The 16,103-nt window shown below is 43.8% G+C and overlaps 1 protein-coding gene across 1 annotated transcript in view; it reads right to left on the reverse strand.

Annotated features, from left to right (window-relative positions):
• The window catches only part of AOPEP (aminopeptidase O (putative)), a 1,805,484-nt gene that overhangs the window by 720,115 nt on the left and 1,069,266 nt on the right, over positions 1-16,103 (reverse strand). Inside the window, exon 7 of the mRNA XM_069625709.1 lies at positions 3,060-3,166. Within this exon, the coding sequence (XP_069481810.1) occupies positions 3,060-3,166 (107 nt within the window). The remainder of the gene's footprint in view (positions 1-3,059; positions 3,167-16,103) is intronic.

Consider the following 16,103-nt stretch of genomic DNA (forward strand, 5'->3'; position numbering starts at 1 on the left):
GCCTTAGTCAGTCTCGTGCCACTTAAATATGTAAATATAAACCATGCCTGGTTGTGACATGGTGACTATTAAGAGCCCACAATTATACAGCCACAGCAATTTGACATCACACTAGTGTCAGCTCTGTGAGCTATGACATGACTGATGTGTATGGGTGTCTGGTCTGACTGTCTCCTTAGCTGCCATGTGGAATAATGGCCAGGCTGCTGTCTTTTTGATCCCGGTGCAGGAAGGGAAACACCTTTCTCCAGAGCATAGAAACCCTCCACAGGTGATCTCCTGTGAACCAGTGCCTCAAAAGCAGCACTGACAAAACAAAGCCACACTTGCACCAAGTTGCTGACCACTGAAGCCCCTTGGAAGTCAGCAGGCATGGGAAGGAGGCAGAGTCAGAGGCAAAGTCATATTAGCCAGAAGGCTAGAGAGAAGTTTTCCATCATCTTGGTTTTGGTTGGGGCTCTCTGCCACTTCCTGCCCCCCCCCCCACCATTCCTGCATGCAGGGTACTCTGAGTGCATATCAGAAAGCAAAAGGCACTTATAAGACCCCCGATTGTACTCTTTACATCAGGCTTTCTTTGGAACAATACCCTGTTACATTTCAACTTCATAAGAAGAGAATATCTACTCCTTCTTGGGTTCATCTTTGGACTTTTACAAGGCTAGGAAGAATTCACTGGAGATCTTTTGGGAGTAAATACTGCACCAAAGTCCTCTGCCATAGTAGTGAAGACAGAAGGCATTGAGGGTAAATTCTGTCCCTGAACACTGGGTATGAACTGCCACGCAACCGTCCCCCTCTGCTGGCTGTTCATTGGAACTACGATCCTGCTCACTGGTGGGAAGGACCCCCAGTATGTGCCAGACAACATCCTGGAGTGGAAATGCAGAACTAAGGATGTACACTGTTCCTGGATTGGATCTCATACCAGTCCAGAAGTCGAGGACAGCTCTTGGGCCCAGATTCGTGCAATTAACTGCTTGTGAGTTACACTGACCATGATATCTCTGCTTGTCCAATGTTTTGTCATTTTTGAAAACAAAGGGTACCTGGCAAAAATCTATGGTCCTCCAGGTGAGCATACAGTTATAACAACAAAAACTGGACCAATAGATAGAAGATGATTGCCTAGAATATCTGTACTCCCTCCAACAGTTGTATAGTGGAGATTACGTTGCTCACCCCATCCATCTGCGAGGCAATACACAGTGGGTAGTTTGCCTCAGTCCTGACGAAGGTTGGAACAACAGAAGGGCAAGAGATGTTATGCCCTGTCTAAACCAACTGAAACACGTGTCGACTTCTAGATCTCCTGATATAAACACAGAGGGACACATCTGTAAATAGGAAAGAGTGCAAGCACATTATATCAATTGAATTGTGTGATATTGTCAATGACACCAGTTTTTGAACAAACTAGAGAGATTGTATGTATGAATGCATGAAAGTGTATGAATGACGGGGAAAAGGATGTGAGCTTTTTTAGGTATGGATATTGATTTTGCTATGTAATTGTATATGATGAAACAATGTTTTGTCATGATATGTGCCATTGCTGCTTGGACCGCGTGTTAGACCTAGTCGACGAGCTAGCTAACCCAATGCTGAAACACTGCCTCTAAAACTTTCTAGAAGCCTGGCTGAATGCTGCTGAGCCCCCAAAGACAAGACACCAAAGGTACTGTGAAGAGGTCTTATCCCTCTGGTTCACTATAAGGACCATGCTGACTTGTATGTCATTCCTTCTCTACCTTTTTTCCACAAAGACATATGCTTGAACTATTGACATAGTTGCCACGTCTCTTGCCCAAACCCCTCTTCTAATCAACCTAGAGTGCCCTTTAACACCAAGTTCAGCACTGTCTGTTTTTTTAAAGGAGTGGGTTTGTAGTGTTTGAGTTATTAATTATTTTCCTATATTTGTATAGCACACTGACTGGACATTCTTTTATTTTGGAACCATTATATTAAAGGTGTGTGGGTTGCTACTGTTATCCGCCCACACCCCTCCCGAGATATAGCCTGCCCTCATCCCACGACAAAGAGACCAAGGAGGTGTGCCTTTCAGCTTTGCCTGTTTCACTTTTACGATTGGGATCACTGCTGGTTTAGTAGTAGGGTGAGGGCTGAAGAGGCGAGTTAGCCATTACTCATCCCTGTACTCCTGTACAGCAGTAGCCATTTCGTCACAGTTAGGAAGATAGATGGGGAGACACCCCTTCCCTGCAAGGAACAATTGTGTACTGCGCCGGGTGGGTGAGGGGAGATAGGCCACCAGGCCAAACGCGGAACCCGGAGGTGTTGGTGTGATGTGGGGGCACGTGCAAGTTGAATCCTGCTAAATAACTCCTGCTGCAGAAATTGCACCTGCTCACTCACACTACTGGTCATTGGGTAACCCTTGGCTGGTGGGAAGGGGAAGCAGGTGTGTCCATCTGTAAAGTGAGGTGATGAGTGTAGCGGGAGGGCGCATGTGGGTGCTGTCGATGGTAGAGAGGGGCGAGCCACCGCCACTCCATCACAGACATTTTGCACCTAACTAAACGGTGAGTGGGGAAGAAGAGAAGTCCTTACGCCACCTCTCCCTACCAGTGCCAAAAAGACACACGGAGATAACATCTGCAATCACTAAGGCGGCCTCTGCTTTGTTTATTTCTGTCTCTGGTTGGAGTCAGACCTCCTTCAGCTTGTGCCAGTCCTGGACTCGCATTTTTCTCCCCCTCAGTCTGCGGTCACCACATGACCTTAGTCTTCAAACAAGGAACTTTGTTCTGGACTTGTTGTCGTTGTCGTTTTTTTTCCTTTCTTTAACAGAGCCACTTGAAAAATGCTAGGAGCCATTTTGTCGAGCCACAGCCCACGCATGCGAAATAACAAAATACCATAGAGTGTCTAAGGGATTCGTTTTTCTTTCAAAAGAAATATTAGCATTTCAGAGTTTCCAGTGCAAATGCTTCACCTTATTTACGTCCACTTTTTTGGCTTTGAGAACGGAAAGGAAGGGAGGCGGCAAGAAGAAAAGTAGACTTGGAAAGACATGCGACTAAATGTCGGTGTACCTCAACACTTGCAACGCCTCCTCGGAGTTCTGCACCTCGTCGCGTAGCCGGCGCCACCGTAGCAGAGCTTTCAGCTCGCGCTGGGCACTCGCTTCTTGCTGCGACAGCTGTTAAAACAAGCACAGGCACAGGTTGTTAGCTTTCAATGGCTTTCGGAAACAGAAATACACTCCCTGGTCCTTTCTCTATTGAAACGAAACGAAGGCCCTCATTGCTAGGACACCGGTGTGTGACAGGAGATCAATATGCGATTTAGAAAGAGAATGGTTGTTATTGATGGAGGTGGGCAGTGTGATGTGCCCGGGGCCTAGCTATTCCCCACGTGCTAGCGGGACAGCCTGCATAGTGAGCCGCCCCTCTGAACACCCCCCAGCCCCTATACAACGCCTCCACTCTCCTGAGGAAGGCGGAAAAGGGCCCTCCTTGGACTGGCCGTATCCGTCTCTGGGCATGGGGTGCACTCATAATACTGGGAGCTGCTGCGCGAAATCACCATGGTAAACTGAGTTATATAGTGGGTTTATTAAAGTATTACAGTAGTAGAGGAGAATACCGGCACATCCACATCCATCCAGAGCAACAGCCAACTGTCATCCCTAGAATCCCAGAACCCTGCCAACCTTCCATGAAGCTTGAAGGTTCCACATGACCTCACAGCCCAGGTAAGCACAGACCCAGGTAATACACTTGGCACAAGCCCAGGTAAGCACAGACCCAGGTAATACACTTGGCACAAGCCCAGGCAAGCAGGTAAGCACAGACCCAGGTCATACACTTGGCACAAGCCCAGGCAAGCAGGTAAGCACAGACCCAGGTAATACACTTGGCGCAAACCCATACCAGATTATGACACTGGGCCTAACTCACTTAAGTCCCTCCCACCCTCTCCCTTGTTTTATCCAGCCAGCAGCTTATTAGAACTGTGTAGAACTAGGTGGGCCTGGATGGGTACCCCAAGGGGTAGGTTCCCCCGATGGCTAGATAAGGGTACAATCGAGAAAATTAGTTCATTTTGTGAGGAGCGGGAAAAAGAGCAGGAGAGCTGTGATGTGCTGTTGGCAGCTTCAGTTTGGAGAAACAGGTCACTGAGCATAGGTGTGTTTTTCAGTTAGTAGTTGCCATGTGGTGTTGGGTGAGATGATGTCTTGTTTGTTTAGTTGTTGGGGTGTTGTCAAGTGCGTCCGGTTTGTGGTGCTGAAGAAGTATGGTTGTGTTTAGTTCAGAGTTTGAGAAGGTGTATGCAGAAGGGTGAGTGTTTAGTACAGTTAGTTAGTGGCAATAGTGGAAATGAGTGAGCAATATGGCATTTCATATGGACTATATTCAACATGATTCTGAAATACAGCATTCCTTTTTACCACACATTAAGTCACCATACTCACCCACACAACTACTCTCCTTTCTACTCCCCTTACTATAAGTGATGATCGCCCAGCCCCATACCACTGCGTTACCTATGGTGCGCTTCTGAGGATTTCGTTACAGGTGTGACGTGGCAGGTGGTATTGGTCATGTGGAAGTAACATGTTCCTATGTTTTGTTTTGGCTACTAGGTGGCGCCAAAGAGCCACCTACAAGTTAAAACTATTGCATTGGAGTGCAGCGAGGCAGGAGATGGGATCTGAGGAGGGACAAACAACCTGTGGGTGTTCTTTGATTATTTACCCACCAATTGACTGTCCATGGCAAGGTTTATCCCTTTGGCCATTCCCAGCCACTACATTGCTCGAGCTTGAGCAGGAGAGGATGCTTTCAAAACAGGCAAGGTCCCTGTTCCTGCCCATCGCCAAGACTGCAGCAAAGAAGCAGAGGGACCTCCCAGCCCCAGAGCCTCTGAACCACTGCTCAGGTCCAGACGTGCCCGAGTCATGCTTCAGATGCAAAGGTCGTGCGGAATAAGGGCCAAGTCAATGCAGTATGATAGGTTGACTGACACTGTTGCAGCACAGACGGCTGCCCGGGTTGCCTCCCTGCTCAAATGTGTGTGCATCATCTGATGGCAATCTAGCCGGGCTAGCAAGGTGGCACCTTCCTGAATGGGCAGCATAATCATGTCTCCTTTCTCCGCATCCGCCTATCTGAGGTCCTCAAATGCCACCTAGCATCTGTGGGCCCCGCAGCATCTCTTATTGCTATTCTCCTGCGGTTAAAGCTCCATTCTCATTCATTCACAGTCTCATTGAGGTTGTTGTGTACTGGAGCACACAAAACACCATAGAGCAACCCCCGCGGTGGCAGTGGCAGCAATAATAGTATGGCACGGGCGAGGAAAGGTGGCATTGGAAAGGTGGCCTTCCTTGAGGGTGGCTTCAACTGTTAGACTGAGGCTATACCGGTTATGCGTCCTAGTAGATGTCCAAAAATATATATTATTTTAAAGGGGTTAATAGTTTACATGAAACCTTATACACTTCCATCGACACAATAGCTCAATAAATACATTACAACACATTCGTAATAGTTACAAAAGAAGGAAAACGAGGGAAAGATATGTTATGTACAGCTTATTGCTAGGCCCCTCAATCAGTTTACCCTCCTGCCACCTCTAGAAGTTCATTAGTTGTTAACCGAATCCCTTGCAGCTGCGCTTTCAATTCTTAGAAATGACTCAAGAACAGCGGACCCAAAAGGATTCCAGTGTTAATGATCTAAATTATTTACACATTTTCCGAAATACTGTATTCTTTCCTTTGTTGCTGCGGAGCCCCTTATGTATCGGTGCTTAAGAGTTTCTTCAACCTCAGGGTCCTCGCACAGGCGGCAAAATCATAGATGTTTGGGAATGGTATTTCGGGTCCCATCACCTGCAACAGCTCTCAAAGTTTCAGCAGAAACTGGACGAATCGTCGACGCAGCTCTCGAGCCGGAAATAATATGAAGTGTGTCCGGATGTTGTTCTGTGTGTGCAGACATTTACTAGACTGCTGGGACCGAGATCGCGCCCCTATCCCTCTCACTTTATTATTCCAATCCCTTCAGGAGACTTTGTTTCAGTCATTTATTCTGGACAGCGGGCAGGGGTGGGCTGGGGACCAAAAGAGGCCCTGGACATCATTTTCAAAGTGACCCCAAATTACACATTTTCAGCCAGCCCAACCAATTTGGAAATACAATAGGTTACCACACAAAAGAGGCCCAGGGTGCAGAGAGTCCTACTGGGAAATCTCCAGAGATCCCTAGTTCCCTATTGGCCAGTCCACAGGGGGCTGGCTATAGGTCTATGCGCATTCTATGCTCTTAAAAAAGTTTGCATTTCTAAATTATTTTAACAGGGTATTTCAGTCTAAACCTGTTGCTATTTTGAGTATTTTAAATACTGTGTCTACTTCCATCAGCATGATCTTTATGCACCCCTAATGGCACCCGTTGTATGATTTTTGGCTCGACAGTTAATGATGGAAGCCCTAGTTCACATCTTATGAGCGGTAGCAGGGTGCCTCCTGTGACGCCTAACTGGGTCGTCAAAATTTCCATTCAAGCTTATTTAGACAACGATAGAGGTTTATTGACAACTTCCAATCCATACAAAATAAAAGGCGCCATTTTTGTTTAAATGGCATGATAAAGGGCTGAAGGGGACCCTCTGTGTTCCCTATCAAGCCCCCTAATGTGTGGCCAGGGCTACCCCGCTCCTCTGGCAATTACCTATAACCTGTCACCTGGCGCTTTATTATTCAATACGAGGCCTCACTATTTGTATTCAAAGACTATTTCTAGGACGATTTCCCCCTCACTCCAAAACGAAATGCAGTCTAGCCCTCTTGCTCCGATACTCCGTCACCTTACATTTTTCCACATTTATTTTAGGGTGGTGTTCTGTGGAAAACCCCCCGAAAAGAGAGAATCTAAGGCAGCTTGGAGGCCACCCTCGGTCTGATCCAGCCGTACAATATCATCATCATATGATACCCATGAAATATGTGTATTCCATAGTTTCGCCGAAAGAAGAGCCGCTTTATACAGGTATTGATGATTAAAGTCTGCCATTTTCAGACATCAATACAGAGGCGTTGCTAGGGGGGCGGGGGGTTGAGGAAGCTATAGCCCCCGGACTTTTGGTTGTAGCCCCGGATAGAAGCTCAGGGACTACAACCAAAAGGCTATAGCTAGCCCCGAATCCCACCAGTCCCGACATTAGCTTAGCCCCTGATCTTTTCCAGACCTAGCAACACCCCTGCATCAATATTTGGGACACAAGTAGTCTGCCGTATATTCTTTCATTTCATTTATTCAACACACGTCCTAAAATGCAACAAATACATACAAAACAATTCATCACACCGTAGATTATAGCCCATAAAATGCTAACCATCCTTAGTTGCTACAATCACATTGTAAAAATATGCATCATTCCTCATACTCCACGTGAACACATAAAACGTAAAATGCAATAAATGCACATATTAGATAGAGCATTATTTTTTATTTTTATTTATTTAAAGTGTTTATTGGTTAATTAAAACCTTATACACTACAGAAAAATATTATATCAACCAAACACAAATACATATATTATACATACAAAAAGCATACATCATATTACTCGCTTCCAAATATAAAAAGCTGCCCCGATATAAACCTTAATCTCTCCATCATAAATAGCTGACCAAAATTGGTCAGTTTCAATCCTTTGCATGTCCTCTACAAAATGTGCATACCCTTTAAAATAACATTCCCTTAGTTTGGTGCATGAAGTTAAAATATGTCTTGCTGTCTCCACCTCTATATTACAATGCCTGCACAATCTTTCTACACGGGGAATATTTGTTCTTGCCCCGATAATATCATTACACGGGAGAGTGTTCAGACGTAGCTGCAAGATAAATCTTCTCAGAGCTCTACTTCCCGTGTTTAGCAGATATTGTCTTGGGATGGCAGGTTTGAGGCCTTGGAGAGCATAAACAGAGTATCTAGACTTGTTATAGAGATAAGATTGATTTTCGCATAGATCCCAAATAAAAGCCTTATCTTTAAGACTTTTCTTAATACACATTCTGTTATCTTTTTCCATGCATTCATTATAGCCAAGGGCTTCTAGAAAAGACAGAGCTGTTTTTTGAAGGTTAAGCATATAGGAATTCTTAAAGCTGCCTTCACTTTTATTTTGTCTTATAAGGTTAAGCAGGCTTCCTTCATCCCCATCCCCTGAGATAATTCTAAAATAGAGTTTACAACATTCGATTTTCCACAGAGTCGAGAGAGATATGAGGCCCAGTTCACATCTTATAGCTTGTATTGGTACTGAGTTAGGGAGTCCTAGGGCTGGTCTCTAGATCTTCCCTTCAAGTAAGTGTAATTTACTCAGATATTTACTTTCTACTGTTTCCAGTGCATACAGAATACCAGGTATAATGCAGCTTTTGTATATCTCCTTCAATTGAGTGGCCGCCTTTACTAGTCATATATTTCCTTATGACTTTCCATTTCTTTAGTACCTTTAGATTAACCGCCTCCTGGAAAAAATTTATACAGGGATTGCTCAGAATGGGCATCCCCAAATATGGATAGGCATCAACAACCTCCAATTTAATAGAGTTTATCTGCCATCTTGAGCAAAGTTTTTTCTTTTCTAACTTTGTGGCTCCGAATACCATTACCTTAGTCTTATTAATATTAATACTAAGGTTATTCGCTTCAGAGTAGGCTAGTAGGCCATTCAACATTCTTTGTAGCCCTATCGGAGTCTTATCCAAGAGGACGGTGTCATCTGCATACATAAGGCCACATATGGGTTTCCCCGCCACTATTGGTGGAAAGTTATTTATGGTGGTAAAGCTTTCCCACATATCTGAGACATACAAGTTGTACAATATAGGTGATGTAACACATCCCTGCTTCAGTCCAGTATTCGTAGCGATCTCAGGTGATAACATCCCTCCTTTACCCAGGCATATGGAAACAGTAGTTTCCCTATACATTTCTTCCAAGAAATGCAGAATGTTGGGACAGATCTTTTTCTCTCTTAATTTCTTCCACAAAAGCCCCCTATTAACACTGTCAAAGGCTTTCGAATAATCAACGAAGCACACATATAATTTTTCCCCCTTATCCTTAGCCCCTGCTATAATGTGTTTCAACATTATTATATTATCGAGGGTGCTATATCCTTTACGGAAGCCAGTTTGTAGAGCAGACAGAAGCCCCTTTTCCTCTATCCAGTTATTTAAGCTGTCAACTAGCAATGAGCAGAAGATCTTACAGCTGCTGTCTGCCATAGCCAGTAATCTATAATTATCGGGCAATTTTCTGTCCCCTTTTTTAAAAATAGGGACTACTATAGCTTTCCTCCAGCTATCCGGTATGCGGCCTGTTTCCCATATTGCGGAAAATAGCTGGTGCAGAGTCACTGCCCATTTCATGGGATTTTGTTTTATGACAGCATTAGCTAACCCGTCTGGGCCGGGGGCACGTGATGCTTTCATTTTAGAGATCATTTTAATTATATCCCGAGTACCAAAGGGAAATATATTATAGCTAAATGGATTTGTACCAGTAGGGATAGCAGACATATAACTAGTCTTGAAGTAGAGATCAGTAATATACTGTTTCCAAGCCTCCTGGCTCACATTAGTATTTTCCCTGCAATCTTCCTCCATCAGGAATTGTCGGTATAAGTACCAACATTTTTTTGAGTCATGGGTTTTGCATATCTTATATAAGCACCTCCAATTAACATTATTAGTACTATACTTATAATCCTTTAGCCAGTTTTTATATTGCGTCTTTATATTACTGATTCTCTTATCTCTTTCTTCATTATCTGAGTCACATGTCTGTTTTAATTTGCGGATCTCACCCATCATTTCTTTTTTCCTGTCATAAATCACTTGATCAAATTTGTGGGAATGATTTTTTCCCTTTTTATTTTTCACTATAAGGTTGCTGTTTGTCCTCCGTATTGTTCCCAACAAATTCGTTATCAAATTTAAGCCGTGTCGCGCAATATCCAGGTCGTCAGTGATCAGGCGATCAAACAGCTCATTAAAGATAATTAAATTTTTATCCGACCAAGTGATCCTGTTTCCACCTACAGTAAATTGGATATCCATGACTTTGCCCACATCCCAACTTTGCTTTATCGGGCCAGAGCATTATAGTAATCAAGTTTAGGTGCTGCAGACAATCTGGACAGACTGATTCACCTATACACGTCCCTGCAGAGCCATGCCCTGTATGTATATGCTGCCACATTAATGAACATTGTTTCATGCGTTGTTGTTGTGCATAATAACAGAGCGCCATTGATGGATCGGACACCATATCTGGCAAGAATAGGTTTCATATATATCATACTCAGAAATCGATATTCGGGACACAATAACAAAAAAAAGCAGAGAAATACAAACATAGATCGAAGTGTTCCGAATTCCATTGCTTTTTTTATTGAACCAACCGGCAGAGTTCCCATTCCGAATCTAATATATAATGATCATGCATATTGCGGTTGGAGGATATCCAGATATGCTTCACAGTAGATCGCTATTTTTAAAGCCCAATACATTTGCGCCCGCTCAGAGTCCTGATATTGCATTTTCATTTGATAAAAAGTATTTGTATTTGTATTTTATTGAATTTATATAGCCCTTTAATCCAAAGTGCTTTACATGAGAACACGCAAAATACATCAAGCATAATATAGAAATTGAATCATAACTTGAAAACTGTAAGAGGATTCAATTCAGCACTACAGCTAAGTTAACGCCTAGTCTAGAATACTGAATGAAAACCCTTATTGATATATCTTTATGTCCAGTTCATGCGTTCTGGATGACTACCCCTATATAACACCCCTCTCTTGGAATCCCCCTGACCCCACTGAGCCAAGAAGTAGTTCTGTTTTGCAAGTTTAAAAGGTTTATTTGATAATTTAAAATATATATATCACACTTTATAATAAATTAATAATTGAATAGCACACTTAATCTGATATGATAAAGATCAACAACGGAGAATCTGGCACTAGCACACTTCTTATAATCACTAATGAGTTGACATGAAATGGATAAGGTAGCACACTGGTAAATAGGAACAAAAGTATAATGTGGTAGAGGATGCTTTATGTAAGCTCAGGTGGATGCAATATTCAATGAATGCAGTACAGAAAATACTCAATATGATTTCAACCAAACAATGTAATCACTTTTCTCTGGCAATCCCCTCCCCCCCTTGATGCAAGGCAAGGAAATGGAAGGAAAACACACAGTTCTCAGAAATGCAATCAATGTAAATCAGTTCACCCCAGCAAGCTTACACTACAGAAAACAGATAGGAGTTTTGAAAACACAGGCAAAATGCTTTGATATGTGCTAGCAATGGATGAGAAAGATGCTGGAAATGCTTTTAATTCCCTTTCAGAGGTTCAGGGTGAGTGGTATCTAGTTAATATTAGTCCAGGCTCACACTAGCAATGATGCAGGGATAGTTAGCAGGTTAAACGAATTTCTGGCAAATGGAAGGCAAGCAGCAGCTGTTTTTACATGTGAAGAAATTTGCAAATCGCGGTAAAATTCGCGAATGCGTGTTCCGCGATTGCGGTAAAACTATAAGGGGTAGGAATGCGGTTCTAGGTTCCTAGGAAAGCCACGATTCTAAGCTTTCAGATAAAAGTTACTGCAAGTCTCTAGCCCAAACGGTTACAGAGTTATGACCGATTTAATAGAGGTCGTTTTTGGTTTTGCAAATTTTAAAAGCTCAAAATGACAAGTGACAAATTTTGCAGCTAGAATGACAGGTGACAGATTTGGATCTATCAGGCAGTTCTACTTAGGTTAAATAGATTGAATTAGATGAATTTAAACTAAGAGATTGGTTCTACACAGTTCTGCTGGGTACTCACACTATATTCTTGAGTGAAATGGGCCTCGCCATGGATCTGGTCAGGTTTTAAACTCGACTCTGGTCTGGTCTGGCCTCTGCACTTCACAGTGATCTGGGTCAGCTCTCTCTGCTGGTCTGGGTCTCTCTGGGTACAGCACTGCTTTCTCTCTGGTCTGGTCTCTTAGTTCTGGATAGATTGAAGTCTCTAGTTTGGCTTTCTGGAGGTTGATGGAGGTAAGTATGGATTTTTCCGGCAGAGCTTCCAGCTGCAGATGGAATTGAAGGTCCCTATCTGTCCTGACTCTCTGCTTTTATGTGTTTTTAGAGTGGGGTGTATGCAGCATCACTGACCCTACCTCTCTCTCAGCTTCTAATTGGTCAAACTTCCATTTCTCATTTGATTGGCGAAGGAGCTGTGAGTTAGAGTGATGTCATCCATTTATGATCTCTTGAAACAACTCCCCTATCATCTGTGCACCCAAATCTATATCTGATCAAAATCCATATTTCACAGTTACACAGTTGTTTGAAATTACACATACATGGTGTGGCTGAATTTAGCCATGTCTCTGTCCAAATCTGCTCTTTCTAGGAGCTTGCATTCAAAAATGGCAACATCTAGCACTTTTTCATGTGCTGAACAACATTGGATCTTCATTAAATTTTATACAACTGTTCCTCACATATCTACCCACATACCAATGCATTTTCGTTTGTCTAGCTGAAACAGGGAGTCTGTAATATTAATAAACAATGGGGTTTTGCCCCAGAACATCACACAAATTGGAGTTTGGGCTTGAATTAAAGGTACATTTTTTAAATTAAAGCTCTCAAAGTTATACATTTCTGTCATTTGATTACAAAGAGTTATCAGTGTTTTTGTAAAATATATATTTTACTTTCAATTCAGTCCTCAGAGTGTTGAAGTCCGCCTCCAAGACTTGGGTGGGTCAGTCACAGATCTCTGCTGGCTGGCAGATCTTTGTTGACAGCAAACATCCAGAATTAACATATTCCTTTCAGAGGAAAGGGTCCTTTGTGTGGTGTCTGGCAAGCTCACATCAGGAGGCCAGGGGGCCACTTTGCATTTAATTAACAGAACCCTGTTATTTCCTGGCTTCTTGTGTTGAGTTCTGAAGTGTCAAGAGTTCTCAGGACAGGCAACCCCTTTGAACCTTTGATGAAATAAGACCCCTTTCTTTGCACTCATGCAGTTTGCAAGACAGCTCTCCTGTCAGAGTTTAGACCGCTAGCGCCACCATCAGGATTTTGTGGTTACTGCATCCATCCTTGGGATTTATTTTTTTTTAGATTGATTCCTTTCAGCAAGTGATATTATATGGAGTAGATTGTCCATGTTCAGGACATGGCATTGGTGTGTTTCTGCAGTAAAGTAATTCTGTGCCCATGATTTTGCCATATTTGACATTCAAGAAAAATGAATTCCAAACAGTATGGGTTTGCTTTTGGCAATCAGCGTTGCATCTCTGAACTCACAATATAGGCAAAATGGGATTTTCCTGTGCATTTTCTGGGGAGCTCTGGCCATTATGATGTTTTCAATGCCAGTACTGCACAGTTTTGAGGTAGGGCCCGGATGCATGGGTAAATACATCCCACAAGCCCCCCTTCTTGCGGTGGCCATCTGATCCTTCACTAGTGGGAACCGCAAGATCTGGGATGTTTCCTCATCTTCTTCCAATAAATGGCACAGTTCAGCATCTTTTCCTCCATCCGGTCGGATCGATCGGTTCTCCTCGCCGGTCCTGATGGGAGTATTGGGCGGTCCACTGGGCCCATTGGATCTTCGTTCCCGGTCTCCGGATCGTCCTTCTTGGTCATTCTTCATGGTTTCATCTCTCCTAGGATGATAAAGCAAAAGCGGCAATATCTACTCATAGACGATTTTTTTTTCCACCACTGTTGAGATAGTGGGGCAGCATATGCATTTTATCATAACGAAACATTACATTCTTATTTTAATAAAAACAGTATGACTAAGAGACAGTTTCATACAAATCACAGTATGTTAGAGACTAGATGTGGTATGTTTTATGATTGGAACTGAATTAGTCTGATACAGTACCCGCTAGGATTCCAGAGGATTCCTCCAGTTGTTGCAGAGTGTGCCTGGGATGGCAACATTTCAACTGGTTTATGTGGACCCACTTGTCTTCCCCCTCTGCCGAACCGCCTTTGGGGATGCGGATCTTGTAGGCCACAGGGGAGATCTTATCGACGATCTCAAAGGGTCCCTTCCATGTAGGCAAAAATTTGCGCTGCTTGGCCTGGTTCCTTTGGAAGTTGTATAGATAGACCCGGTCTCCCACCTGACATTCCTTCCTGGAAGTTTTCAGGTCATAATGGGTCTTCATGCTATCAGCTGATCTTTCTAGATTCCGCTGAGCATAAGCAAAAGCATGTTGGAGGTGTTTCCTTAAATTCTCTACATACTCATGAGTAGTGGAGGCATTTATCAGTGTCTGCTCTTGGGTCCTGTAGAGCAAATGCTGAGGAAGCACCATCTTGCGCCCAGTCATCAACTCAAATGGTGACATTTTGGTTGCAGATGAAGGGGTAGATCTGATGGCCATTAGGACCAGAGGTAATCGGATATCCCAACTTGGCCCAGAATCTGCCACAAACTTCTTTAATATGCTCACAATGGTTCGGTTATATCTCTCTACTGCCCCAGAAGAAGCTGGTCTATAAGCAATATGCAACTTCCTTTTGACCCCCAGTATCTCCCACATCTTTGTCATTACTTCACTGGTGAAGTGGCTACCTCTGTCTGACTCAATCCTTTGAGGTAGACCAAAACGGGAAAAGATGTGGTTAATCATCAAGGCAGCTGCAGTTTCTGCCTTGCAATTTGGGGCTGGGAGACATTCCACCCACTTGGTAAACAAGCATGTCACAGTCAACATGTACTTATTCCCCCTAGCCGAGCGAATCACAGGGCCTACAAAGTCGATTTGTAAATCTGACCATGGCAGTGTCATCCCCCTCTTTTGGAGAGGCGCACGGTGCGTGAGGGATGATGGCTGAAATTGTGCACACACAAGACACCCCTTCAAGTATTGGTCGAGGTCCTGCCCCATGTGTGGCCAGTATGCAACCTCTCTTAAGATTTCCAATGTTGTGTGAAACCCCCTATGACCGGAGGTGGCCGCATCATGGGCGTGACTTAACATCAGGCTTCGGAATGAGGTAGGAACCACCCACTGATCGTGGCCAGCTTTGGATTTCCTTACCAGCAAACCGTCTTGAATCCGGAACATTTTTGGACATTTCATCAACACTCTTAGGTCCTCTTTCCCAATGTAATCGGTATCCGTCAGGGGAAAGTTCTCAGGGTCCTCAAGGTGCTGGTAAAATTTACCAATAATTGGATCCCCCTTCTGAGCAGTAATCAAATCATCATCAGGGGTCTCCTTACTCCATTGTGCAATTGAAAGGTCGTTGTGAGCATTTGTCTGGGACCTAGTGATAGCAGTGACCTGGATTTCCCCCAACAGGGACTCAATCTCAATTAGATCCCCTTGGATGGCCCCGGTTTTGGCCAGCTGATCAGCTAAGTCATTTCCAGTTTTGTCTGGTCCCTCTACTTTGGAATGACCCTTGATCTTTTTCCAGTAGATGGTCATCCCATTCGATGTGACCAGATCATCAATGTTTTGGATCAACTTCCCATGTTTCAAGGGTTTGTTGTTAGCACATAACATGCCTCTGGTTTTCCAATTAACCAGGTGCTCCACGAACCCGTTCCGTACATAATCCGAATCTGTGATTATGACCAGTTCGTGGAGTTGATGCTGGACAGCAGTGAGGATGGCCTGATGCACAGCCATCAATTCTGCCACCTGACTACTTCGGGGACCAATTTTGTATCCAGCGGAGGGTTCTGGGGACTCATTCACCCATGCATTCCCTACGCCGGCCACCAGTTCTTTCTCCCCGTTGTTGTCAACATGGTAAGAGCATCCATCCACATACACAGTGGGCATTCCCTCACACTTGTCTTCTTCAAAGACTTTGTGTGGGGAATTAAGGTATGCCTCCATGTTGTCCTTTATTTTTAGATTTTCGTCCTCGAGACAGTTTTCTCTGGCACAATCATGCAAGTCAGCCAGACCTTGCGCGAGGGGACTCTTCTTGTTTTGGCCATATCTGACCTCCACAGGAAAGCCTTGCATTGACAGAATCCAGGAAGTAATTCGGGAATTA

The sequence above is a fragment of the Ambystoma mexicanum genome, chromosome 6p (genome assembly GCF_040938575.1).
Source record: "Ambystoma mexicanum isolate Mex_15411 chromosome 6p, UKY_AmexF1_1, whole genome shotgun sequence".
Classification (NCBI taxonomy): Eukaryota; Metazoa; Chordata; class Amphibia; order Caudata; family Ambystomatidae; genus Ambystoma; species Ambystoma mexicanum.